Source organism: Benincasa hispida, chromosome 9 (genome assembly GCF_027475165.1).
Source record: "Benincasa hispida cultivar pf3 chromosome 9, pf3_genome.v1.1, whole genome shotgun sequence".
NCBI lineage: Eukaryota > Viridiplantae > Streptophyta > Magnoliopsida > Cucurbitales > Cucurbitaceae > Benincasa > Benincasa hispida.
In genome coordinates, this window is record NC_143486.1 from 51259593 (window position 1) to 51280585 (window position 20993).

The window sequence follows — 20993 nt, forward strand, 5'->3', positions numbered from 1 at the left end:
CATAGGTTATAAATATAATATGAGAAGTTAGTCATTGTATTTATTTATAATTTATTAATTATATATAATTAATAATTCTTTTTCTCAATAACCGACTTGAGTGAGAGGTTATTTGTGGTTTTATGGTAACTGTGACATAAAAAGAATTTTTTTTTTTCAAATAATTAGTGCAAATTCAATTGGATACATCTCATAGAAAAACTATAGAGTAAAAACTAGTTTTATTAAACGATAGCTTTAAAGCCTAAATGATCAAGTATCAAGTTTACTATACGATAGTTACTCATTGCTACAAGATCGAGTATCAAGTCTATATGATAGACTTCTTATTCTACATGATTGTTTGATCGCATACTCGATCGTTTACTTCCTCCAATCCTTTATCCAAAATCATACAGAGCCCATAACTCCTGGATTCTCACAATGAGAATACCAAGATAACTTTATGGTGGTGTCGAATTTTGTTCGAGTGTCGAGAATCGAGTTATACTCACTGGTGATTGAGAATCTTCCAGTTGCTTGTAGAGATCGAGTTCTGATCATTGCGTTCGAGTTCCTGTTTGGATGCGTTCGAGTTTGATCGAGGAAAATACGAAGACAGAGTTCTTTAAAGGTATTATACTCGATCCCCTTGTATTTACTTTCGAAGCATGTTGTAATTCATGCTCTATGCATAACTGTAAATGTATGTGTTCTTTCTCAATGGAACTTGAAACGATCTGCTTTTGCTCACTGGTTCTCTAGTTTTAGAGTTCCTTCATATTCTACCTGGATATTAGATTCCGAGGCCACTAATCATGTTTGTTTTTCTTCTCAGGAAACTAGTTCCTGGAGGCAGCTTGAAGAAGATAAGATTACTCTTCGGGTTAGATCAGAGGAGCGTATCTCGGCAAAAGCAATCAGAGCTGTTAAGTGAACTTTTGGAAATAGATATCTATATTTAGAAAATGTTCTTTATGTATCTTCTTGTAAAATAAATTTGATATCTATTTCCTATTTGTTGGAACATTCGTACAATGTAAATTTTTTTAATAAAGTGTTCATTACAAAAAGAGGTATAAATCTTTTGTAAAAACTTAGAAAGTAACTTATATAAGTTAAAACCATCTAAAGTTGAAGCTGTTTATAACTCAGAAATATCTAAAACAACTGAAACTCAAAGAAAAAAGCAACGCATTTCTCAGAGTATCTATCTTTGGCACTTGAGACTTGGTCACATTAATCTCAATAGGATTAAGAGACTGTCTAAAAGTAGACTTCTAAACAAGTTAGAAGATGTCTCTTTACCGTCGTGTGAGTCATGTCTCAAAGGAAAAATGACCAAAGATCTTTTTCTGGAAAAAGTCATTGAGTCGAAGAAACCTTAGAGCTCATGCATTCAGACTTCTGTAGACCGATGAGTGTTAAAGCATGGGGAGGTTATGAATATTTCATTAGCTTTATAGATGATTATTCCCGTTTTCGTTGTGTGACCAGGCACAAAAATGGGCTTATTGTCTCGAACCAGGGGAGATTACATCATGGGAACAAGTAGTTGAGAAGTTCATGAAGAAGTACTTCCTCCCGACGGAGAACGCCAGAAGGAGGAAGCTGATCACTAATTTTGAACAGGATATTGACGAATTGCTCAGTGACGCCTGGGTGAGGTTTAAGAGGCTGGTAAGAGATTGCCCGCATAACGGTTTACCAGATTGCTTAGAGATGAAAATTTTCTACCACGGACTAAACCCTGCATCGTAGATGCCTGTCAATGCTGTAGCAGCTTGAGGTCTGCTTGATAAAACTTACAATGAGGCTAAGAATATACTTGATCGCATTTTTAAAAATCATGAAGACTGATAGAAGGCATCGCCATCAATAGCACGGGAATACATAAAGGGCAAGTCAATGCAATCGCTCAAACGACCACGAGTTGTGTCACCTATGAAGAAGCACATCCGATTGAAGAATGCCTAAGGAATCCATAGTCAATATGCTTCATAAAGAATAACCATTTCTCCGATACGTATAACCCCGGTTGGATAAACCACTCCAATTTCATGTGAAAAAATCAACAACAAAGCTATCAACCTATGGCACAAAAAGAAGGGCCACCAGGATTTTTGCTGGAACAAACGGTCAAACGTAAAACCAAGCCAGCAGTTCGTAGGCTCCGCAATCTTCATCCTTGGAGAGTTTACTGAAGCAATATATTGAAAAGAATGAAACAGTGCTTCAGAATCAAGCAATGTCCATCCGCAATCTTGAAATTCAGATGGGACAGATTGCGGGGCGAACTCAAAAGTAGACCGCAAGGAGCGTTGCCAAGCTGAACTGAGCTCCCTCACAACTCTGGGGTTACAGGAAAGGAACAATGCCTAGCATTCTCCTAGCTAAGTGAAAAAACGATAGCGGAAGAAAGGGAAAAACCCACCAGGACCAACCCGAATGTGGTGACAATTGAGAACCCATTGAAATATGATTCAGAAGAGCCCGAGAAGATGAACCCAGAAGTTGCGTCCACCTTCAAGCCTATAGAATACGAAACAGAAGTACAACTACCACCATTCTCGCAAGGATTGAAAAAGAAACAAAATGATGAAGGAAAGATCGCTACAGTGGTAGTAACAAAAAATACTATGATCCCACAAAAAATGTGCGACCCAGGAAGCTTCACGATACCATGCTCAATTGGAGGGGTCCACATTGGTCAAGCACTATACGATCTCAGAACGAGTATAAACTTAATGCCGCTATCCATTTTCGAACTATTGAATATAGGAAAACTAACGCCCATGACGGAGACTCTCCTGCTTGCGGACAGATCCTAAATACATCTTGAGGGAGAGTTGAAGGATGTCATAGTCTCAATTGATAAATTCATCTTACCAGCAGACTTCATCATTCTGGACTATAAAGCGGACAAAAATGTGCCCATCATATTGGGACGACCATTCCTCTTGACTGGTAGCGCTCAAATTGATATGCCCAAGGGGGAGATTGTAATGAACGTCAATGGGGAAAAGCTTCGGATTGAGGCAGTAAAGATCTCAGAAGACCAAGAAAAGAAGAAAAAGCCGCCTTGGATGTAAAAAGCCCAGATTGAAATAAGCAGTCCCTGCGTTACTATTCGACTCAAACTCATCAGGGACGCAATTCTTTTGGAATATCTTTTTTCCTATCAATGATTCATGAACTTTCATTACCTTTCTTTTATCTGTTATCGTATATTTATCTTTTCGTATATAAAAAGAGAGAGAGAGAGAGAATGCGATCGTGGTGAACGTATTTGCTAACTTTGTTTTTTTTATTTGACCCTCTCGATATTTTCTTTGCAACGATCGTGGTGGACGATTACGGAGGAGCTACATGAAAGACGTAACTAGCTTATTCCACCACCGAAATCAAAGAAAGTAGTTCGCCGCAAGGAAGGATGCGATCACAAATAATGCGGGCGAAAGAGTAAATTTGGGGGTTGTATCTTTCCTTGACTTTGTTTATTCCAAATTTTGCTCTCTCGCATCGTATTTTAATAATTTTATCATCGCATCCTCTTTAGTCGGCACAATCATTACACATTGATTAATTTAGTAAGTCACTGCATTATTTCTCTTTGCCAATTACGATTTCAATGATGAAACACATACCTCTATTTTTTCGTATATACTAGAGTCAACTTAATTTTAGGACAGTCATCTCATGAAACATTTCTAGAAGTTATTGGTCTGCCAACTTTCTTTCAAACTAACTTTTACGAAACGTCCTAAGAGCATCGCATGAATTATTTTAATCTTTCAGCAATGAGGACATTACTGCGTTTAAATTTGGGGGTGTGGTATTCATTTTTCAACCTTGCTATTTTTAGGCACTACAAAAAAAAAATCATAAAGTTGCGATCAGATCTTGCTCGTAGTTGGATGTCCACATGATACACGTGGGGGCAAGCCAAAACGAAGGTAGGAATCGTGATCAACGCATAAATAAAATGATCGCAACTCCGCTGCCAAATGGGCATGAGTTTAGACTGAGAAAGAGCACATTGCTCGTAGTTAGATGTCTGCATGACACACGCGGGGGTAAGCCAAAACGAAGGCTAGGTACTTGGATCAATGTAAGGTCATAGAAAAAATATCTAAAATACGCAAGGATAAAAATCATTTGAAAATACCCCAGTTGAAAAAAGTTTTTTATGAAATAAATCATGCAATGCCCTGGAAACTAGTAAGGTCTTTTTGAAGGTTAAACTTGCGGTCCCTAAATTTTAGAAATATTTTAAGAAGAGACCTGGATAAGAATTAGGGAGATTTTGGTACATAGGATTTGAATAAGGCAACCTTGAGAAATCTAGGAAAGTAGAAGGCGGTTGACTTTCTAAAGAAAATCTTTAGTCTATGCTTGAGGACAAACATTGTGTTAAATTTGGGGGTGTGATAACGGGTAGAAATGCACGTTATTACAACGCAAAGATATAAAACAATGAAGGATTGTGACAGTAACAATATAAAAAATTACGTCCAAAAGCATTAAATTTATAACGTTGTGATCGTATGCGTCTATTGCATTAAAAAACAACTAACTTATGTATTTTGAGCAGAAAATGCGTTGGTGCAAGGTGGAATTGCGATCCAAAGAAATTAGCGTCCGAGCGCATTAAGAGATTTCGACCGCAAGGCTATGCGATCGTTTACATTTGCGAAAATTTGCTCAAGAAGGTGGCCGCATAAAGCCGGCACATCAAGGTGAAAGCTTAATAAATCATGATGGGATAGAAAACTGATGACGGTCGATTCCGAATTAAGTTGCAAGCTGTTAACGACACTGTAGCAAGTACACTCAACTTTTCGTTGACAATTATTCGGCGCATCAGATAGAGAATTAATGACATCCAATCAGTAAAATCATTTGAGAGAAAAAGTTGTTCACCCTGAAGCTCTATAAATACCGAAGGCCACATTCGTTAAAGGGGTTCACTCAGTTAAGAGAGTTCACCACATAGAAGATAGTTATCCTTGTTCATAGTTTTCTTATATTGAGAAGGCGGAGGCGAGTGAAGGGAGAATACGCCGAGAGATTGTCCCGGTTAACTCGAAAGAATGCCGAGAAGCGTCGAAAATAGAAAGAGGGCCAACGCTTGCGGAAACAAGAACATCTTTTGGGCAGAATAGAGATAACTCAGTGTAAAAACCTTGGGAAGCAAGATATTGCTACCAGGTTCTCTACCCTTATTTTCCATTGTCATTTTGTATTCTGAACTTATTTATAAAATGGAAATTGCATTTTTATATTTGTCCACTCTCTTTACATTACGCATGAGTAGCTAAACTGTCGAATGGGTTGAAAAGCACTTAGCCAGCATAACCTGAGATCTTCACTTTATGCGATCATCTTGTATTATGTATGCTTCATTCGTCCTTTAGATATTCTTAGGAGGGTAGTCTAAGGATAAAATATAGGCTTGAAAAAGTCAGATTAGAATCTAGGCTCGGGAGAGTCAGATTAGAAGCGTAATCAAGAGATAGAAGCTTAGGAATAAGTTCTGTTTGCTATTAATGCATCATATATACCCTAGAGATAGGATATGATTGTGTGCGATCACCTTGTACCTGTGTACATCATTCATCATCGCATAGGCAAGAAGTAGAGACTTAGGAATAAGCTCTATAGACATCATCGCATACATCGCATGCGTCATAAAACTAGGAGCTATCGCATTTGCATTGGAAAAAGAATTGTTGTCGCATGTGTGTCGCATGATCGCATAGCTTGAACGCAATCTCAGGAAACGCTAGCTAAAGACCTTCTCAACCCGTTCCTCCACATACTCATTGTATCTTTCGCATTATTAACTCTTTTCTCAATTCCGCCGCATAAACTTTATACCTTAAACAACAAAACAACCAACCAACACATTGAATTACCGCAAAGTAATCGAAAATTACCATCGCATACTGTTTCCTTAGTCCCTGTGTTCGACCTTGGGATTACCAGGCAACTCAGTAGGATTTATACTTGGATCTTGCTGAGAAAACTTGCATGCACAACGCACACTTCATCATCACATTCTACACCATTATCTCATCGCATTAACCACGCATCAAGTTTTTCTCCCGCTCGCATTTCTCCACATGAATGGTCAAGATCTACCATATGTAGTAGTTTACAACACTTGAAAACCTCTACAAAGCAGGCCGTATTCGTAGTGTAACCAGGATCAGGTATCCCACCTTAATTCTTATATTACATACCTATTTAGGTTATCACTTAAGGCATGATCCACTTGTATATCACATATATACAAGATAACCAAGGAGCTTTGTTTATTAGATATGAGTAAAAGTCAGAATTAAATAACAATTATTTTATTCATTAAACAATGTGTATCTTTACAAAACAACGAGACTCCGGGAGAATTAGGACACCAATCCCAACAGATAAAATAATTGTATCGACAAATGCCACATTCCTAAAGGAAGACCACATTCAGATCATAAACCCCATAGTAAACTAGTATTGGAAGAGATTTCAAATAATGCTATAAACGAATTAACAAAAGTTGTTGGTCGGCTTTGCTCTTCAACATGAGTTATAGATAGATCAAGGATGTCTGGTCCATCGCATCCTACTCAAAAGTTGAGAAAGTCTCGACATAGTGGGAGGTTTGTGAGATAGCCTGACCACTATATGGGTTTAACTGAAACTGAAGTCAACATACCTGATGATGGCTTAGAGGATCTATTAACATATAAACAGGCAGTGGATGATGTTGATCGAGATAAGTGGATCAAAGCCATGAACCTTGAAATAGAGTCTATGTACTTTAATTCAGTCTGGAAACTTGTAGATAAACCTGATGAGGTAAGACTTATCGATTCTAAGTGGATCTACAAGCGTAAAAGAGACCATATGGGGAAGATATAAACCTCTAATGTCCGGTTAGTAGCAAAAGGTTATACTTAGGTTGAGGGGGTGGACAATAAAAAAAACCTTCTCAAATCAATCAGGATACTCTTGTCCATTGCCAATTTTTATAATTACGAAATTTGACAAATGGATGTCAAGACTGCTTTTCTGAATGAAGATCTTGAAGAGAGTATTTATATGGTCCAACCAGAAGGGTTCATTGAACAGAGTTAGGAGCAAAAAGTTTGCAAACTGAAGAGATCTATTTATGGATTGAAACAAGCATCCAAATCCTGGAATATAAGTTTTGATACTGTGGTAAAATATTATGGCTTTGAATAGAACGTTGATGAACCGTGTGTATACAAAAAGATCATCAACTCCACTATAGCATTTCTAGTTTTGTATGTAGATGATATCCTACTTATTGAGAATAATGTAGGATATCTAACTGACATTAAAAATTGGCTAGCAACCCAATTTCAAATTAAAGATTTGGGAAAGACGCAATATGTTCTTGGGATTCAAATAATTTGAAAACGAAAGAACAGAACGCTAGCATGTCTCAAACATCTTATATAGACAAGGTGTTGTTTAGGTTCAAGATGCGAGATTCCAAAAGAGGTCTTTTACTTTTTAGGAATGAAATACATTTTTCAAAGGAACAATGTCCTAAGATACCTCAAGAAGTTGAGGATATGAAATGGGTTCCCTATGCATCAGCAGTCGGAAGTCTGATGTACGCAATGCTATGTACTCGTCCAGACATATGCTTTGTAGTAGGGATTGTTAGTAGGTATCTGTTTGGACCCGATTCAATGTCGTTTTAATTCCCGAAAAGGACCGCGAAGCAAAAGATAATTTTTAAATAACGAACTACTCCTATTATTACTAAAAACATAGCAACAGTGATAAATCCGAGTTGATCCACAGAGAAGCGCGATTGGTTTCGTTAAGTTAATTTTCTAACTAGAGCGATAAATGGGAGGGTTTTGGTGTAGAAGAGATAATATGTGTGAAATTAAAATAAAAGGGGTAAATGTAATCTAGGATAGGAGTCTATCTAATTTCTAGAGTAAGAGAGAGAGTCCCTATGTAATTTCTTTCATGAGGCACCAATTAATTACGTTGCATCTGTCAATCCCTCAATCTATTAGAAATTCTAATAGCCCAATTAGCCAATTTTGATTAAAAATCCAAACTAGCACTAATTCAGTTAAAAAATTTTCTTCTTAGCGACATACAAGTTAAAACTGAAAAGCATTAAGAAATGGTTCAATTGTTGAGACATACTACAAGCCGGAAAGCCATATCTTGTAGCACAATTTATTTGGAAAGATTATACTAGGGCATACATGAGTTTGGCCAAAAAAAAATCTAGACCCTAAACATGTGATTCTAATACTTGCAACTAAATCAATCAATGATGCATAGGCTAGAATGATTTTGCAAACAAGAATTTCAACAAATTAATTTTTCAGAAGAATTTATCAAAACTCCATTAAGATTAAAACAAATCCAACCAAAGAATTCACAAGATTGTAGTTAAATTAATTGAGAAACCTTCAAGAAATTAAACATAGGACTCTTGCTCAAAGAAACTAGATAGAGATTACCTTTCAATTCATAAACAAATCTGAGATATACATATGTTCCATTGACTACAACCCAAAATAAAAAGCAAAACTAACTTAAAGATACCGAAAATTGAAGGAAATGGACGAAGGAACGAATTTTACTTTGGCCTCCTAAATTTGACATATTTTGACCTAAAGATGAAGGGGAGTATTTATAGGAAAGATCGCAGCGTTGCAATGCTAAAAACAGCGTTGCAACGCTCACTTGTGTGTGCGCTAACCGTGTTCGTCCATCAAAGTTCACAGCGTCGCGAAGCTGTAAAGCAACGTTGCAACGTTGTGATTGTGCAGTGGCAGTTTTATAATTTTCACTATTTTGAAGGCTGACTGCTCAAATCACCTCCAAATTATTTCAAATTAGTCCCGTTTGTCTTCGATTTCTTGGTTCTACCTCCACGGTGCGTGATACTACTAAATAAGACAATAAACACATAAAATCTATTAATGAGCCTAAATTAAGCTAAGAATAATAGCTCTTTTTGAGAGCTAACAATATCAGTCCAATCCTAGTTATGAACACGTTTTATTTTTTGTTTTTTTTTTACCATCTAAAGCTTTCATTTACAAGAAACAAAATTGATAAAAATAATATATATTTATTTTTAACATTATTCAAACTTTTTACTATCGAATTTTCACATCATTTCACCTTAAAATTGAATTGATGGGAGTGTTGCTTCTTTTACCGTCCAAAGTTTTCATTTCTAAGAAAGAGACTAAGTAAAAAATAAAATAAAATTTGATATTATTTTGTAATTATTTTTCTTTTAAATTTATGCTCTTGCATTGACATTTACTCATATATTTATACTATAACTCTAAATATTGTTTTATTTTATAAAAACGATGATTAAAAATAGTTAAATATAGTCTAATTAGGTCACATCAAAGTTTCATTAACTAATTATAACCGTTTTTATAAATTTCCATAAAGTTTGCCCAAATTTTCATTCAATTTCCATAAATCTTGTCCAAATTTTCATCAATATCAATATTTTTATAAAATTGAGATCTCGATATTTTCACAGATATTGATATTTTTAATCTTGATTATACCATTTTTTTTTTTTGGGAAAAATGAATTTGGAATAATTTTACCATAAATAAATGGCGCATCAATGCATGGAGAGAGACACCAGTCAGACGGTTTCACTCTGTGGTTCCACTCACTGGCACTTCAATGGCCGCTTCAATGGCCGCTTCGACGCTCGAAGTTGCCGTCTTTATCGACACTAATTTCGGCACCCGCCTGGCAGTTTCCGTTCCGCCGGACATAGCCGCCGTAGCTTTAAAGAGTGAGCCAAAATACTATTGAAAAATAACTCTCTTCACTTTTCCTTTTCTTTTACTCCGATTAGAAATGGCTATGTGGCCGTTTTTCTTTCTCTCTTTGATTGGAGAAAAACCCCATTTCAGAAGAACAGTGAATCTATTTGATGATTTTGACTATTTATCTTTCTGGGTTTTAAAAGAGCTCCACCAAATCCTTTTAGGTTTCACTTTATGCTTTGTTCAGATTCTGGATTCTTCACCATTTTTCTGCAATGATGAGATTCTGCTGCTCACTTTCTAATTAAAGTTGCATTTTGTCTGTTCATTATGAATACATATGATAGTTTAAGGCATTGCTGAAAGAAGTTTAAAGAATTGAGTAATATTAATTGATTCCCTGATACAATCCCCCCTCTTATGAGATATTTCAAGGGCACATTTGGACCTGATGTCTCTTTGTCTCTGTGTTTGAAGATGTGATTTATAAGGGGTCATTTCGTAATGTTCCTGTTTTTCGTTTCTTGTTTCTTGTCTTTGTTCTCAATTTTTGAGAAGCAGACACATTACCAAATGGCCCTATAGGTCTTGGCTAGGTTCAATGTCTGATGCTCGTGTCCCTGTTTCTAAAAATTCTATTGGTCATTCTTCATCTCTTCATTTCCTAAGCTTTCCTTTTATATTTTCCTAGTTTATTTGTTCGGGCTTCTCCATGAAAGTTGGTTTCTCTTGGAAAAAGAAAGGCTAATTCTGAGATACGGCTCATGGTCTCAATAAGTTTGAATGTTTATGACATTTGGAGTTGTGAAGATTGGGTTCGTAGCTATATATATTTTGAAATTGTACAAAGGAAGAAGTTGCAAAAGTCAGGATTAGTGTACTATGTGTTCATGTTGTTTGTATGCCCTGTGAAAGTTAGTATGTAGTTTGAACGGTACGTTTCCTGAACTTTTGGTTGTTTAACATGATCTTGTGTAGCTAGTGGAATTAAGAATTAACAAACCTGTAGTGTGAGATAAGCAATCCATCTACCAAACATAAGTTCGGCTTCTGAAGTTTAAATTACATAAGCTTAACCTGTAAGTCAAATTTCATCTCAATGATTGAGAATATTTAGGAGTGATTTTGAATGGTTAGGACATGTTTGGGAGTGATTTTGAAATTGTTAAAATTATTTTTTTTAGGTTCAAAATCACTTTGAAACATATCTTTGAACCTACACTTCTATTCCTTTGGGGTTTGATTTCGATGACTTTTTATAATTGTTCTTCGAGTAACATTTTATTTAGTTGATCCCCTTTTTTGTAGTAGGGTTTTGGTGGGTTTTACGTTTTGTATGCCCTTGTATTCATTCATTTTTCTTTTATCAATGAAAGTACTTGTTTCTATCAGAAGAAAAAAGGAAGAAAACAAGACCCTATAATTACTGTCTAAATGTTTGTTTGTCATGTTTAAAATCACTGCGAGCATGTGCATTTAATCATTCAAGATCAATTTTGGTGGTATGCAAATTACATGTAGAATTGTAGAATCAAACGTTAAAATGACTTGAGTGATCTTGAATATAACAAAAGTGAATATATATAGCAATTTTAAAATCGCTTGTTCTTAGCATTGTTTCTGCCCTTGGACTCTCGAACTTTTAAGTCGAGGGTGAAAAGTCATGCCATGTCATGTGGGCTTATGCCACCGTTGTTTGCATAATGTCTATAATTTGTAGTGTCTTTATTGTTTAGCCTGCTGATTGCAAACTTTTTCCAGGGGAAGTTGAGAGAGTACACTTTATTTGTTTCCCAAATATAGGAGAGATCAAGGTGGATGGATTCATGGTGTGTTTGTAGATGGTTTTTGTTTGTTCTCATGGTCACCATCAGATTTAAGACCATTGTTCTAATTTGTGCCATTTCTATTTCATTAGGTGAAGCAAAACTTGAACTTCTACCATTTGCCTGACACGTTGCTCACGAAACTCACTTCCCGTCTGGAAGTGATGCAATTTCTTCATGTCAAAGCACGGTCTTTGAATGAGTTTGTCGAGCCTTGTTTACCCGAAATTGCCGATTGTTTCCCCAACCTAAATTATGTCACTTACCCTATGGAAAGACGAGGCAACTTGAGAACTGCCTGCAAGAGTAAAATCAGAATCAATGGCAAGAAACCGACAAGAAAAAAGTTGAAAAGGAAGAATTGCTTAGCAAGACTAGGTTTCAGAGGCATCTTAGCTTGGAATACGAGGAGAAAGAGGAAAATAACTAACAAAAATCAGCTTCTGGAGCACATGGAAAAGAACTCTGATGTGGAGGGTCCGACAAAAGATGCAGAGAATCCCTATGGCTCGATTGATACATCGTTGTACCATTGTGTGCCAAATGATGAAGTGAGGATCACAAAACAAAGGTTGGCAAGCTCATCATTGTCAGAGGCAGCCACAGCCAGTGAGTTATCATCTGAAGTCATGTCTGTTTCAAGTATCATAAAAAGATATTTTCCAAGCTATGACGAAGTGAGCAGTGTTTCAAATCAATCGAGCTACGACATTACTCAAAGTCAGCCAGAAGAGTATTTGAAGATGAAGAATATGGCAAGAGGCCCAAGCTTGTTGCCTTTGAAATTGCCATTTAAAGCATGTTCTCAAAAGCCTGAGAGATCTAAGCTTGGTAATAGGCTGGTGATGGCTTCATATAATCTTGGGATTTCTCCCATCAGGGGAAGACCAGAAATTTCACTGTGCAATGCTAAAGGTAAAAAGTTTCAAGAACTGATGACTTTAGCTAAAAGCTCTTGTTTTGAGATAAGTGATAGTGAAGATTGAACTTAACTATGAGATTACTTTTGTTTCCACAAGTATATAGCAATCTTTGGATGAATGTCTAGGGTTTTGCCTGTCTGATTCTGGATTGATGAAGCTTCTTTTGTTTTTAACTTCTCGTAGCCTTTGGCTTAATGTGTGGTCTCCATTGGAGTGGAATGTGAATGAAAAAGCACATACAAATTGTGCCTCCCACTCTAATCACGTCAGAAGTCTATACTATATTAAAAGGGGTCATAAGAGAGAATTTTTACCTTTGGCCACGGTTCCCTATCAATTCCATGTCTTTCTCCCTTGACGAGCTCACTTCTCTTACAACATTCTTCCAGTTGGGGCCATAACGAGCGTCGACCATTTACTATTTCGTCGAAGCTCGATCTCTCTCTCAATTTTGCCTTCGCATCCCTCTGTGATTGTTACGATGACGTTTGACTACTTTTTTGATGAATAGTTTCTTCTTTAAAAAGTTGATGAATTCCTCATGTGGGTTCAACTTCCTGATGATCACAATAGCTCCAAAATTCATGGATCTGTTTGGTAGATAATCGGAAAACAGAAATTTGAAAACAATGAATTCAATGAAAACATAATTATAGAACATGAATTTGGTAGCAGATTCAGAAATAGGATTCTATTTAAATAATTATTTAAAACGTATTTGATACTATATTTATAAATCATAAAACTAGTTGGAATTACTCACTAAATATTAGTTGACAATAAACTAGTATTAATTTATTTATGTACATGTTTTATATTTTAAAAAATTGTAAAACTATTATTTTATAGTATTATATAATTTATAATACATGGTTCAATTTTTAGAAATGAATTGAGTTTATAACCTGACATATTTTGTACTCGTAAATGTATGGATCACGTATCCCAAATGTCCAAAAGCCTTTCAAAATTCAAATATTTTCAATACAAGAAATCAATCGAAATTTTCTAAAACAAACACAAGTTAAAAAGAAGGGAATTTGCAATTTGTGGCAATTTAGGATTACAATATTGCACCTATGTCATTCGTTCTATTATATTTTCTAGATATGACATTGTTTAAATACTGTATTTGATTTCTTGGACCCGTTTAGTAACTATTTTATTTTCTATTTTTGGTTTTTGAAAATTAAGTCTATTTCTACCTCACTTCCTAATTACAGATTTAGTTAGAGATCTGTTGAATTTCAACCATTTTTTCTTCTCCTCGTATGTAATAGTGGTAGATAAAGAAAGTCTTTCTTGTTATCTTTTTGGAGCTTAAATATATATTTTTTTTCTTCTTGGATATTTTTGGGGAGAATTTCCCATTCGAGGATCGTTAAAATGGATGGAAAATAAAACAAAAATGGGTGAAGAATTTTTCTTTAATCTTTTTAAATTTGACAAGTTTGACAAATCAATCCTATAAATTCCAAGTATGGCATCGGTGTTATGAAGTAAAGCAGACATGTTTTATTTTATAAGTACGATATTCCAAATACATCAAAAGTATATCAAATTTAAGACATGAGTGTATCAGACATATATCAATAAGTGGTTGAAGCAACATATGAGTGTATATATCTAACCATAAGCTACATTCAATCAGTAGCTTGTTTTGAAGGTAAAATGTGTGTGTTTCATTTTACAAGCATGATATTCCAAATGTATCAACATTATATCAGACATAAGATATGAGTGTATCAAACATCAATCAATAAATATTTGAAGTAACACATGAGTGTAGAAACTATATATATAACAACAATCAATATTCCAAGTGTAAAAATAGTATATCTAACACAACATTCAATCAATAATTCATTTTAATTTAAAGCATGCATGTTTCATTTTATAAGTATGATATTCCAAAGTGTATTAGAAGTATATCAGACTTAAGACATGAGTGTATCGGACATCCATTAGTAAATATTTGAAGTAACACGTGAAGGTTTCAGCAGTATATCTAACAACAATCAATATTTTAAGTGTATCAACCGCATAACTTACAAAAATCAACATTAAATCAATAACTTATTTTGGAATATAAGTATGTGTGTTACATTCCAAGTGTATCAAGGGTATTGGGTGTATCAAGTGTATTAAGGGGTATTAAAAAGTATCAAATGTATATAAGTAGTGAGGAGATTAATGACATTTTACACCTTCTATATATGATTTAGGCTTCGTTTTTACCATTTTTAAAAATAATAAATATGTGGACTATGAACTTATAAGTGCTCATTAATGAATGTTCCCACAAATTAATTCGAAGATGCTTGACATGGAAGTGGAAGTCAATTGCTCTCCTTCTACGTGAATATTTATTTATGGTTCAACTTTGGATGAAGACTAAACTTCTATTGAGAGTGGAATACAAAGCATCTTCATAGAGGGCTACTTTTGTAGGGTAGATGCAGCCGCCTTCAAGCTTTTAAATTGATTTGTTATTGAGATTTATTTTTCTTAAAAAAAATGGAATCAAATATCTGTTTGGCATGAAATCAAAATTTAAAAGGATTTATTTTATTTATTATTATTTAGAAAAAATAAATAGAGCTCCTTGTTTGTTTGTTACCTTGGGACTATTTAGTGTGCTGAATTAAGATAGAATGTCGGAAGTTACACATATTTGTGGAGTTCATATGTTTGTGTTTGGGTGTAAAGTTATTTGGTAAAGTTATTTGGTCTAAGTTTGCATGTATGTGTTTGGGTATAGAGTTGAGTTCATATGTCTGGGATATCTGATGCAGTTTTTTTTTTAATTCTAAATAATATATTTTTACTATTTTTGTTTTGTAACTTTTTATTTAGTAATTCTACCCATCTTTATTTGAATAAAATATGGATTACAATTTTTTTCTTTTAATTGTGAATTTTTTTTTTCTTTTTTGGGCAATGAACAACAATTAACCTATTACATTTATTCTAGAAATATGGTTAAATAAAATAAAATTTTTCTTTTTTTCTTTCTTTCTTTTTTCTTTTTTGAGCAATGAACAACAATTAACCTATTACATTTATTGTAGAAATATGGTTAAATAAAATGAGAAACCAAAGATAAATAAAAACTTTTGATTCATAATATTTCTTCATGAATTTTGTTATCATCATCTTCTTTTTGTTCTTCCTGTTGTTGCTTTATATTTTTACTGTATAATGCTTTTTTTTTTTTAAATTAAATCTTATAGGATTGTATCAACAGCAGCGGAAGCACAAGGATCATCTAAGCACTCAAATTCACTAAATTTGGCATAATATAAAGCATGCTTTTGCAGAAAAATGAGTTTCAAGACATACCTCTTGTAGAACTTCTTCAAGGCTCCTTCTCCAGCTGCAATCTTCTCCATATCTTGTTGTAGATCACTTCAAGATCTTCCCCACTATTCTCTTGTTGCTCTAGATTGAGCTGTGGACTCAAAACAAGCTTGAATCAAGGGATGAAGGAGAAAAGTTCACTGCTGCAACCTTGTTAAAGAACCTTTCTTCAAACCAGTTTTTCTCTAAAAAACTCTATAGATTGCATGCCCGATTTTCACTTCATTATATTACAGATCAACATGCAAAGAGAAGAGTTGCATGAGTTATAGCTCATGCTTGGAAAAGACAAGGCCAAGATATTGCAATATGTGTGAGCTAGTTCAAAGATGGATAATGGAAAAATCCATTTTTCCATTTTGTGTTTTTATTTTCTAATTTTCCAATTTTATCTAAATATCAAAATTTGATCTTATAAAATCTATTTTGATTTTAAAAATGAAAAAACAATTAATTTCATAAATTAATTATTAAATAAAAATTAATTAATTTAATATTAAATATTAAATTAATTTTAACACATATCCATCTTTATATATTTAAATCATATTTAAATATATAAATTCTCCTATTCCGTTTAATTCTAAAATTAAACATATAATTATATCTCATATAATTACTAATTCCCTTAATTATAATTTGAACGTTTCAAATTAACTTATCACGCTATTCTAGAGCTAGTCCGTCACGAGCTAGTAGGAGGACCTCGCGGACCTACAGATCATGGGTTCCAACGATCCGAGATTAATGAGCTAAACTTATTAGACCAAATTAATCCCCATTCATTAACTAATGGGTCATTCCACTAAAACTCATAGTTGCACTCCTCTCACTGTAGATATATTATGTCCACATGATTTAACCATAATCAGCAGGTCGAACCTTCATAGGTTGTTCGTAATAACGGCTGGGTCAAATATCTGTTTTACCCTCAAGATTACGTCTTATTCCTCAAGTCCATCCTCTAATGAACAACTGTTTTATGATCCAATCACCAAACTAACTCTCTCAGTCCAGTGAGAGGGTGGGGCCCCTTGGTCAAGACCTAGATTCAGTATTTGAAAGAACAACCTTTCTTCTATCCCTTAATCGGGTAGGCGTGAACTTCATCTTGCACCCTATGTCCCCAGCTATCTATCCAGTTTTACCCTGAAATGGGAGTCTTATTGAGTCAGCGTTGTTGAGCTAACCCTCAATTATGAAAATCTGAGGGCAATCTCGAATAAACACGAGTTTATAGTTAGCTCAGGATTAAGATCGAGTTACCTAGGTCATCTAGGTGAAATAGTCAGTCTTAAACAGTAGACAGTGTTATAAAGTAAGTGTGACTTATTTCTTGGTTCTGATCTTATGCAAACTCATTGCATAGAACACCCTCACTCCTCATGTCATAACATGTACGAATTAGGATCACATTGTATGTAGCAATTTACAACTCTTTGTAACAACTACAGAGTAGGCCGCATCCAATGGTGTTACCAGAATAAGGTACCCAACCTCATTCATGTACCATAAATCATTTTGACTATTTACTCGAACCCGATCCATTCTTATATCTCCACATAAAGTTCAAGTACTCATAAAATAGTCATGGGTCTTAGTTTATTGGATTTAGCTTTCATACAATTTATGAGATCAATAACAAGTATATTGATAATAGAAAATGTTTATTATTTTACAAACTGCGAGTTTTTAGAACAAAACTCTATTTTTCACTAATCCTTGGAAAATATTCTAGGAAAAAAAATGTTAATTTTATGTTTTTTTTATGTACATAGTTTTCAACTACATACTTACTTTTCGTCTAAATATTCTTAACACTCATTTGATATGTGAATTCAATCAAATAAAAATATTTTTTTACAATTTTTTACGTATAAATATTGCACTTAGTGAAAACAAAATAATACTTTTTATATAATCAACAATCCTATAACATACTTTAACCATCATCAGTCTTATAATAGTTAAAAGTGCTTGTCGAAGTTAATTATCGAAGACGCTTTCACTGGAGTTTGTAGTTGAAGGTGGTTGTTGAAGCCTAAAGTTAGTCGCATGAAGGTGGTATTGGAGTTGGTTGTTGAAGTTTGTCATCAGAGGTAGTTTTCAAATTTCGGAGTTGGTCGGACGAAGGTGGTCGTCGAAGTTGATCATCAAAGATGATTTTTGCTGGAGATTGTAGTCGGAGGTGGTTGTCGAAGCCCGAATGTTATTCGCATGAAGGTAGTATTAGAGTTAGTTGTCAGAGTTTGTCGTCGAAGGTGGTTGTTGAAGTCTCGAGTTGGTCATCGAAGTTGCTCGCTCAAAGGTGGTCATTGAAGGTGTTTTTCATCAGAGTTTAGAGTCAGAGGTGGTTGTCGGAACCTAAGAAGGTGGTTGTTGAAGTTGGTCATTGGAGTTTATTGTCGGAGCCTGAAATTGATCATTAGAGTTGGTAGTGCAAAGGTGGTCGTCGGATTTGAGTCACTAGAGGTGGTTGCTGGAGCTCAGAATTGATTGTCGGAGTTGGTCGCGCGAAGTTGTTGAAGCTCGAAGTTGGTCATCGGAACTTTCATTGGAGGTGATTTTCGGAGCCCAGAGTTGGTCACCGAAGTTGTCATCGGAGGTGGTTGTCGGTGCTCGAAGTTAGTTTTCGAAGTGTGACAGTAGTCGATGGGTGAAGCCATTGAAAACATTGGAAGAAAGGAAAGTTGGGGTGAGTTGGGGTGAGTTGATAAAATATACCAACTCAACTCCCAATATTTAACGGACATATTATACCAACTCAACTCAATTCATGTTAGTGAGCCAAACACTCTTTTATATTGGCCAAAGTTTGACCTTCCTACTCAAATATGTTTTGTAATGACATAAACAGAACACAAAGACAAATTGTTCCAATAATCAAGATCCTATTTATTAAATACTTATTTAATTTCTTTTTTTTAGAAACGAAGGTATATAATTTTTATGAAATATATGTTTTCTTTTTGTCTCAACCCACTAGATTTTAAGAATCACCAAAGAGTCACCCCATGAGGTAATAACAAAGGCCCTTATGTCACTTTCGCATCAAATTTATTTCACAAATTTTATTCCAATTACATCATATCAATTTTAATTAAATCCACCCATCTATTTTATATATTTTTTCTTTATTTTTTTACTTTTGAATTTTATGTTAACTATTAAAAATTTAAATTATTTTTAATTCAAAAATAATATTCTCCCCTTTACAAATAATGTCTCAAAGATTTTAAACCATATCCATTGTATATTGCTCATGTCAAATTTTGGCAGGAAAATGTGTCTGACCCCACGTAACAACAACTATAAATTTCTAATTTGGAGGAGAGGAATTGCAAAAGTAAGAAAAATGATCTCTGATGCCTAAGTTAATAAGAGAACTATAAAATAAAGAAGTAAAAAACCTTCGCCAACTTTTGAATTGGCGTTAAAAGTTCTTAGTTACCTTATATAGAGCCATAAGGATGTATTTATAGAAATAATGAGACAGAGTTTACCTTTTTCTCTTATAATAAGAATGATATGAATTTTTCCTAATCCTAATAAGTTGTGATTAGATATAATTAGATAAATCCACTTTATCTATTATTTCTCTTTTCTTATCTTATTAGGGTTTTACATTGGGTAAAATGTGCAAGCCTTACTCGGGTTCGAGGTCGACCGACCCAATATTCTACCTAGATAAGCTCATATTTCATCTCTTAAGACCTAATCATCTTGAGCCTTCTGCTATTGGACCAATCTTGGAGGCTTAACCTCAATTGGACCAAGATCGACCAGGCCCAATTCGTCCACTGACTTATCTTTTTGAACTTCTTTTGTTCCTTCTGGACTCTATTATTCTTGATTCTAGAATCCAACCGTAACATATATTAACAAGAAATAAATAGTTTTGAGCATTGTTTTTAATTATTACATTTCATATCAAATATTTATTCATTAGAATTAATGAATATTCAATCAAAATTTAAATTTTATCGTAAATATTCATGTAATAAAAAAAATTTAAGCTACGTGTTTTTCAACTAGTATTTAAAAAATATTTTAGAAGAAGAGTTTGTCAAATTAGAATTAGACCATTAAATATCATACACAAAAATAGTTGTAGCTTAAGATGCACCTAAATATTATAGGTATGAAATCCGTTCCATCGATAAGATGTTGAATGGATGGGTTGGGTTTTAGCTTAATTTGGAACTGAAACTAGTATGTTGGTTTAAGGAGGAGCAAGACCAATGCTGGTTATGGAAAAGAAATAACTAACCAACCACCAAATTGGCTGACATTGAACGAGTGTGTTTGCCGTATCTTCTTCTTTAAATACTCTTTTTAAAAAATAATTTTATATCTAATCTTTTATTTTATTAATCACAATATGTTTTTTTTCATACTAAATATTTTAAATTTTTTTGTTTAATCACACTTTACAATTACTTTTTGATAATCTATCTCTATCTCAAAGTAGTTTCTAAATTAATCTTTTTCTAATAAGCAATATGTGCGTTTTGATTTTTTCCATCTACTTGTAGTCACTCCAATCGCACGGTAGAAAAGATTCAAAAATATTTATTTATAGAAAAAAAAAAGTTTCCCAAGATGCAGAAACCAAATAGTTAGGCCTAAATTTTCCAAATGTGAAAAATGGGATAACAAGAGTAATGACGGTTTGGATAAAAGTTCTGTTGGGTTTTAATCATACAACTCGCAGTTTGTAAAGTTAAACATATTCTATTATCAATAAAGTTATTATTGAATCTATAAATTGCATACATAAAGTCTAAATCTAATAAACTAACATCTATAGCTATTACATGAATACTTGAACTTTATGTAAAGACATAAAGATGGATCAAGTTTGAGTAAATAGCGAAAATAGTCTATAGTATATGAATAAGGTTGAGTGTCTTATTCTGGTAACACTATTAGAAGCGGCCTACTCTATAGAGATTACAAGTTGTTGTAAAGGTACTACAAATGAAGTGATTCTGATTCGTTCATGTATTGACATGAGGAGTAGGGACATCCTATTGCAATGAGTTTGCATGAGATTGGACCAAGAAATAAGTCACATTTACTTTATAACGCTATTTACT

The 20993-nt window shown here is 34.1% G+C and overlaps 1 protein-coding gene and 1 non-coding gene across 3 annotated transcripts; one reads left to right on the plus strand and one right to left on the minus strand.

Annotated features, from left to right (window-relative positions):
* Positions 1-1578: 1578 nt before the first annotated feature.
* Positions 1579-1685, minus strand: LOC120087364 (small nucleolar RNA R71). Its single transcript, XR_005484502.1, has one exon. It is a non-coding gene; the product is annotated as a small nucleolar RNA R71 (small nucleolar RNA).
* A 7949-nt stretch (positions 1686-9634) lies between these two features.
* On the plus strand, positions 9635-12652 carry LOC120086530 (uncharacterized). 2 transcript variants are annotated; one of them, XM_039043228.2, is made up of 3 exons: positions 9635-9811; positions 11547-11614; positions 11704-12652. In XM_039043228.2, the coding sequence occupies exons 1-3, from the start codon at positions 9697-9699 to the stop codon at positions 12595-12597; spliced, it is 1077 nt and encodes a 358-aa protein (XP_038899156.1). In that variant the 5' UTR covers positions 9635-9696; the 3' UTR covers positions 12598-12652. The 2 variants fall into 2 exon arrangements, with proteins under 2 accessions (XP_038899156.1, XP_038899157.1); XM_039043229.2 differs by lacking the exon at positions 9635-9811 and adding an exon at positions 10166-10719.
* Positions 12653-20993: the final 8341 nt, after the last annotated feature.

Bases quoted from the DNA above. Each gene is read 5' to 3' on its own strand.
- LOC120086530 (XM_039043228.2), top strand. From the start codon at position 9,697: ATGGCCGCTTCAATGGCCGCTTCGACGCTCGAAGTTGCCGTCTTTATC. The intron at 9,812-11,546 runs GTGAGCCAAAAT...AACTTTTTCCAG, and splicing joins AGCCGCCGTAGCTTTAAAGA to GGGAAGTTGAGAGAGTACAC. The intron at 11,615-11,703 runs GTGTGTTTGTAG...CTATTTCATTAG, and splicing joins TCAAGGTGGATGGATTCATG to GTGAAGCAAAACTTGAACTT.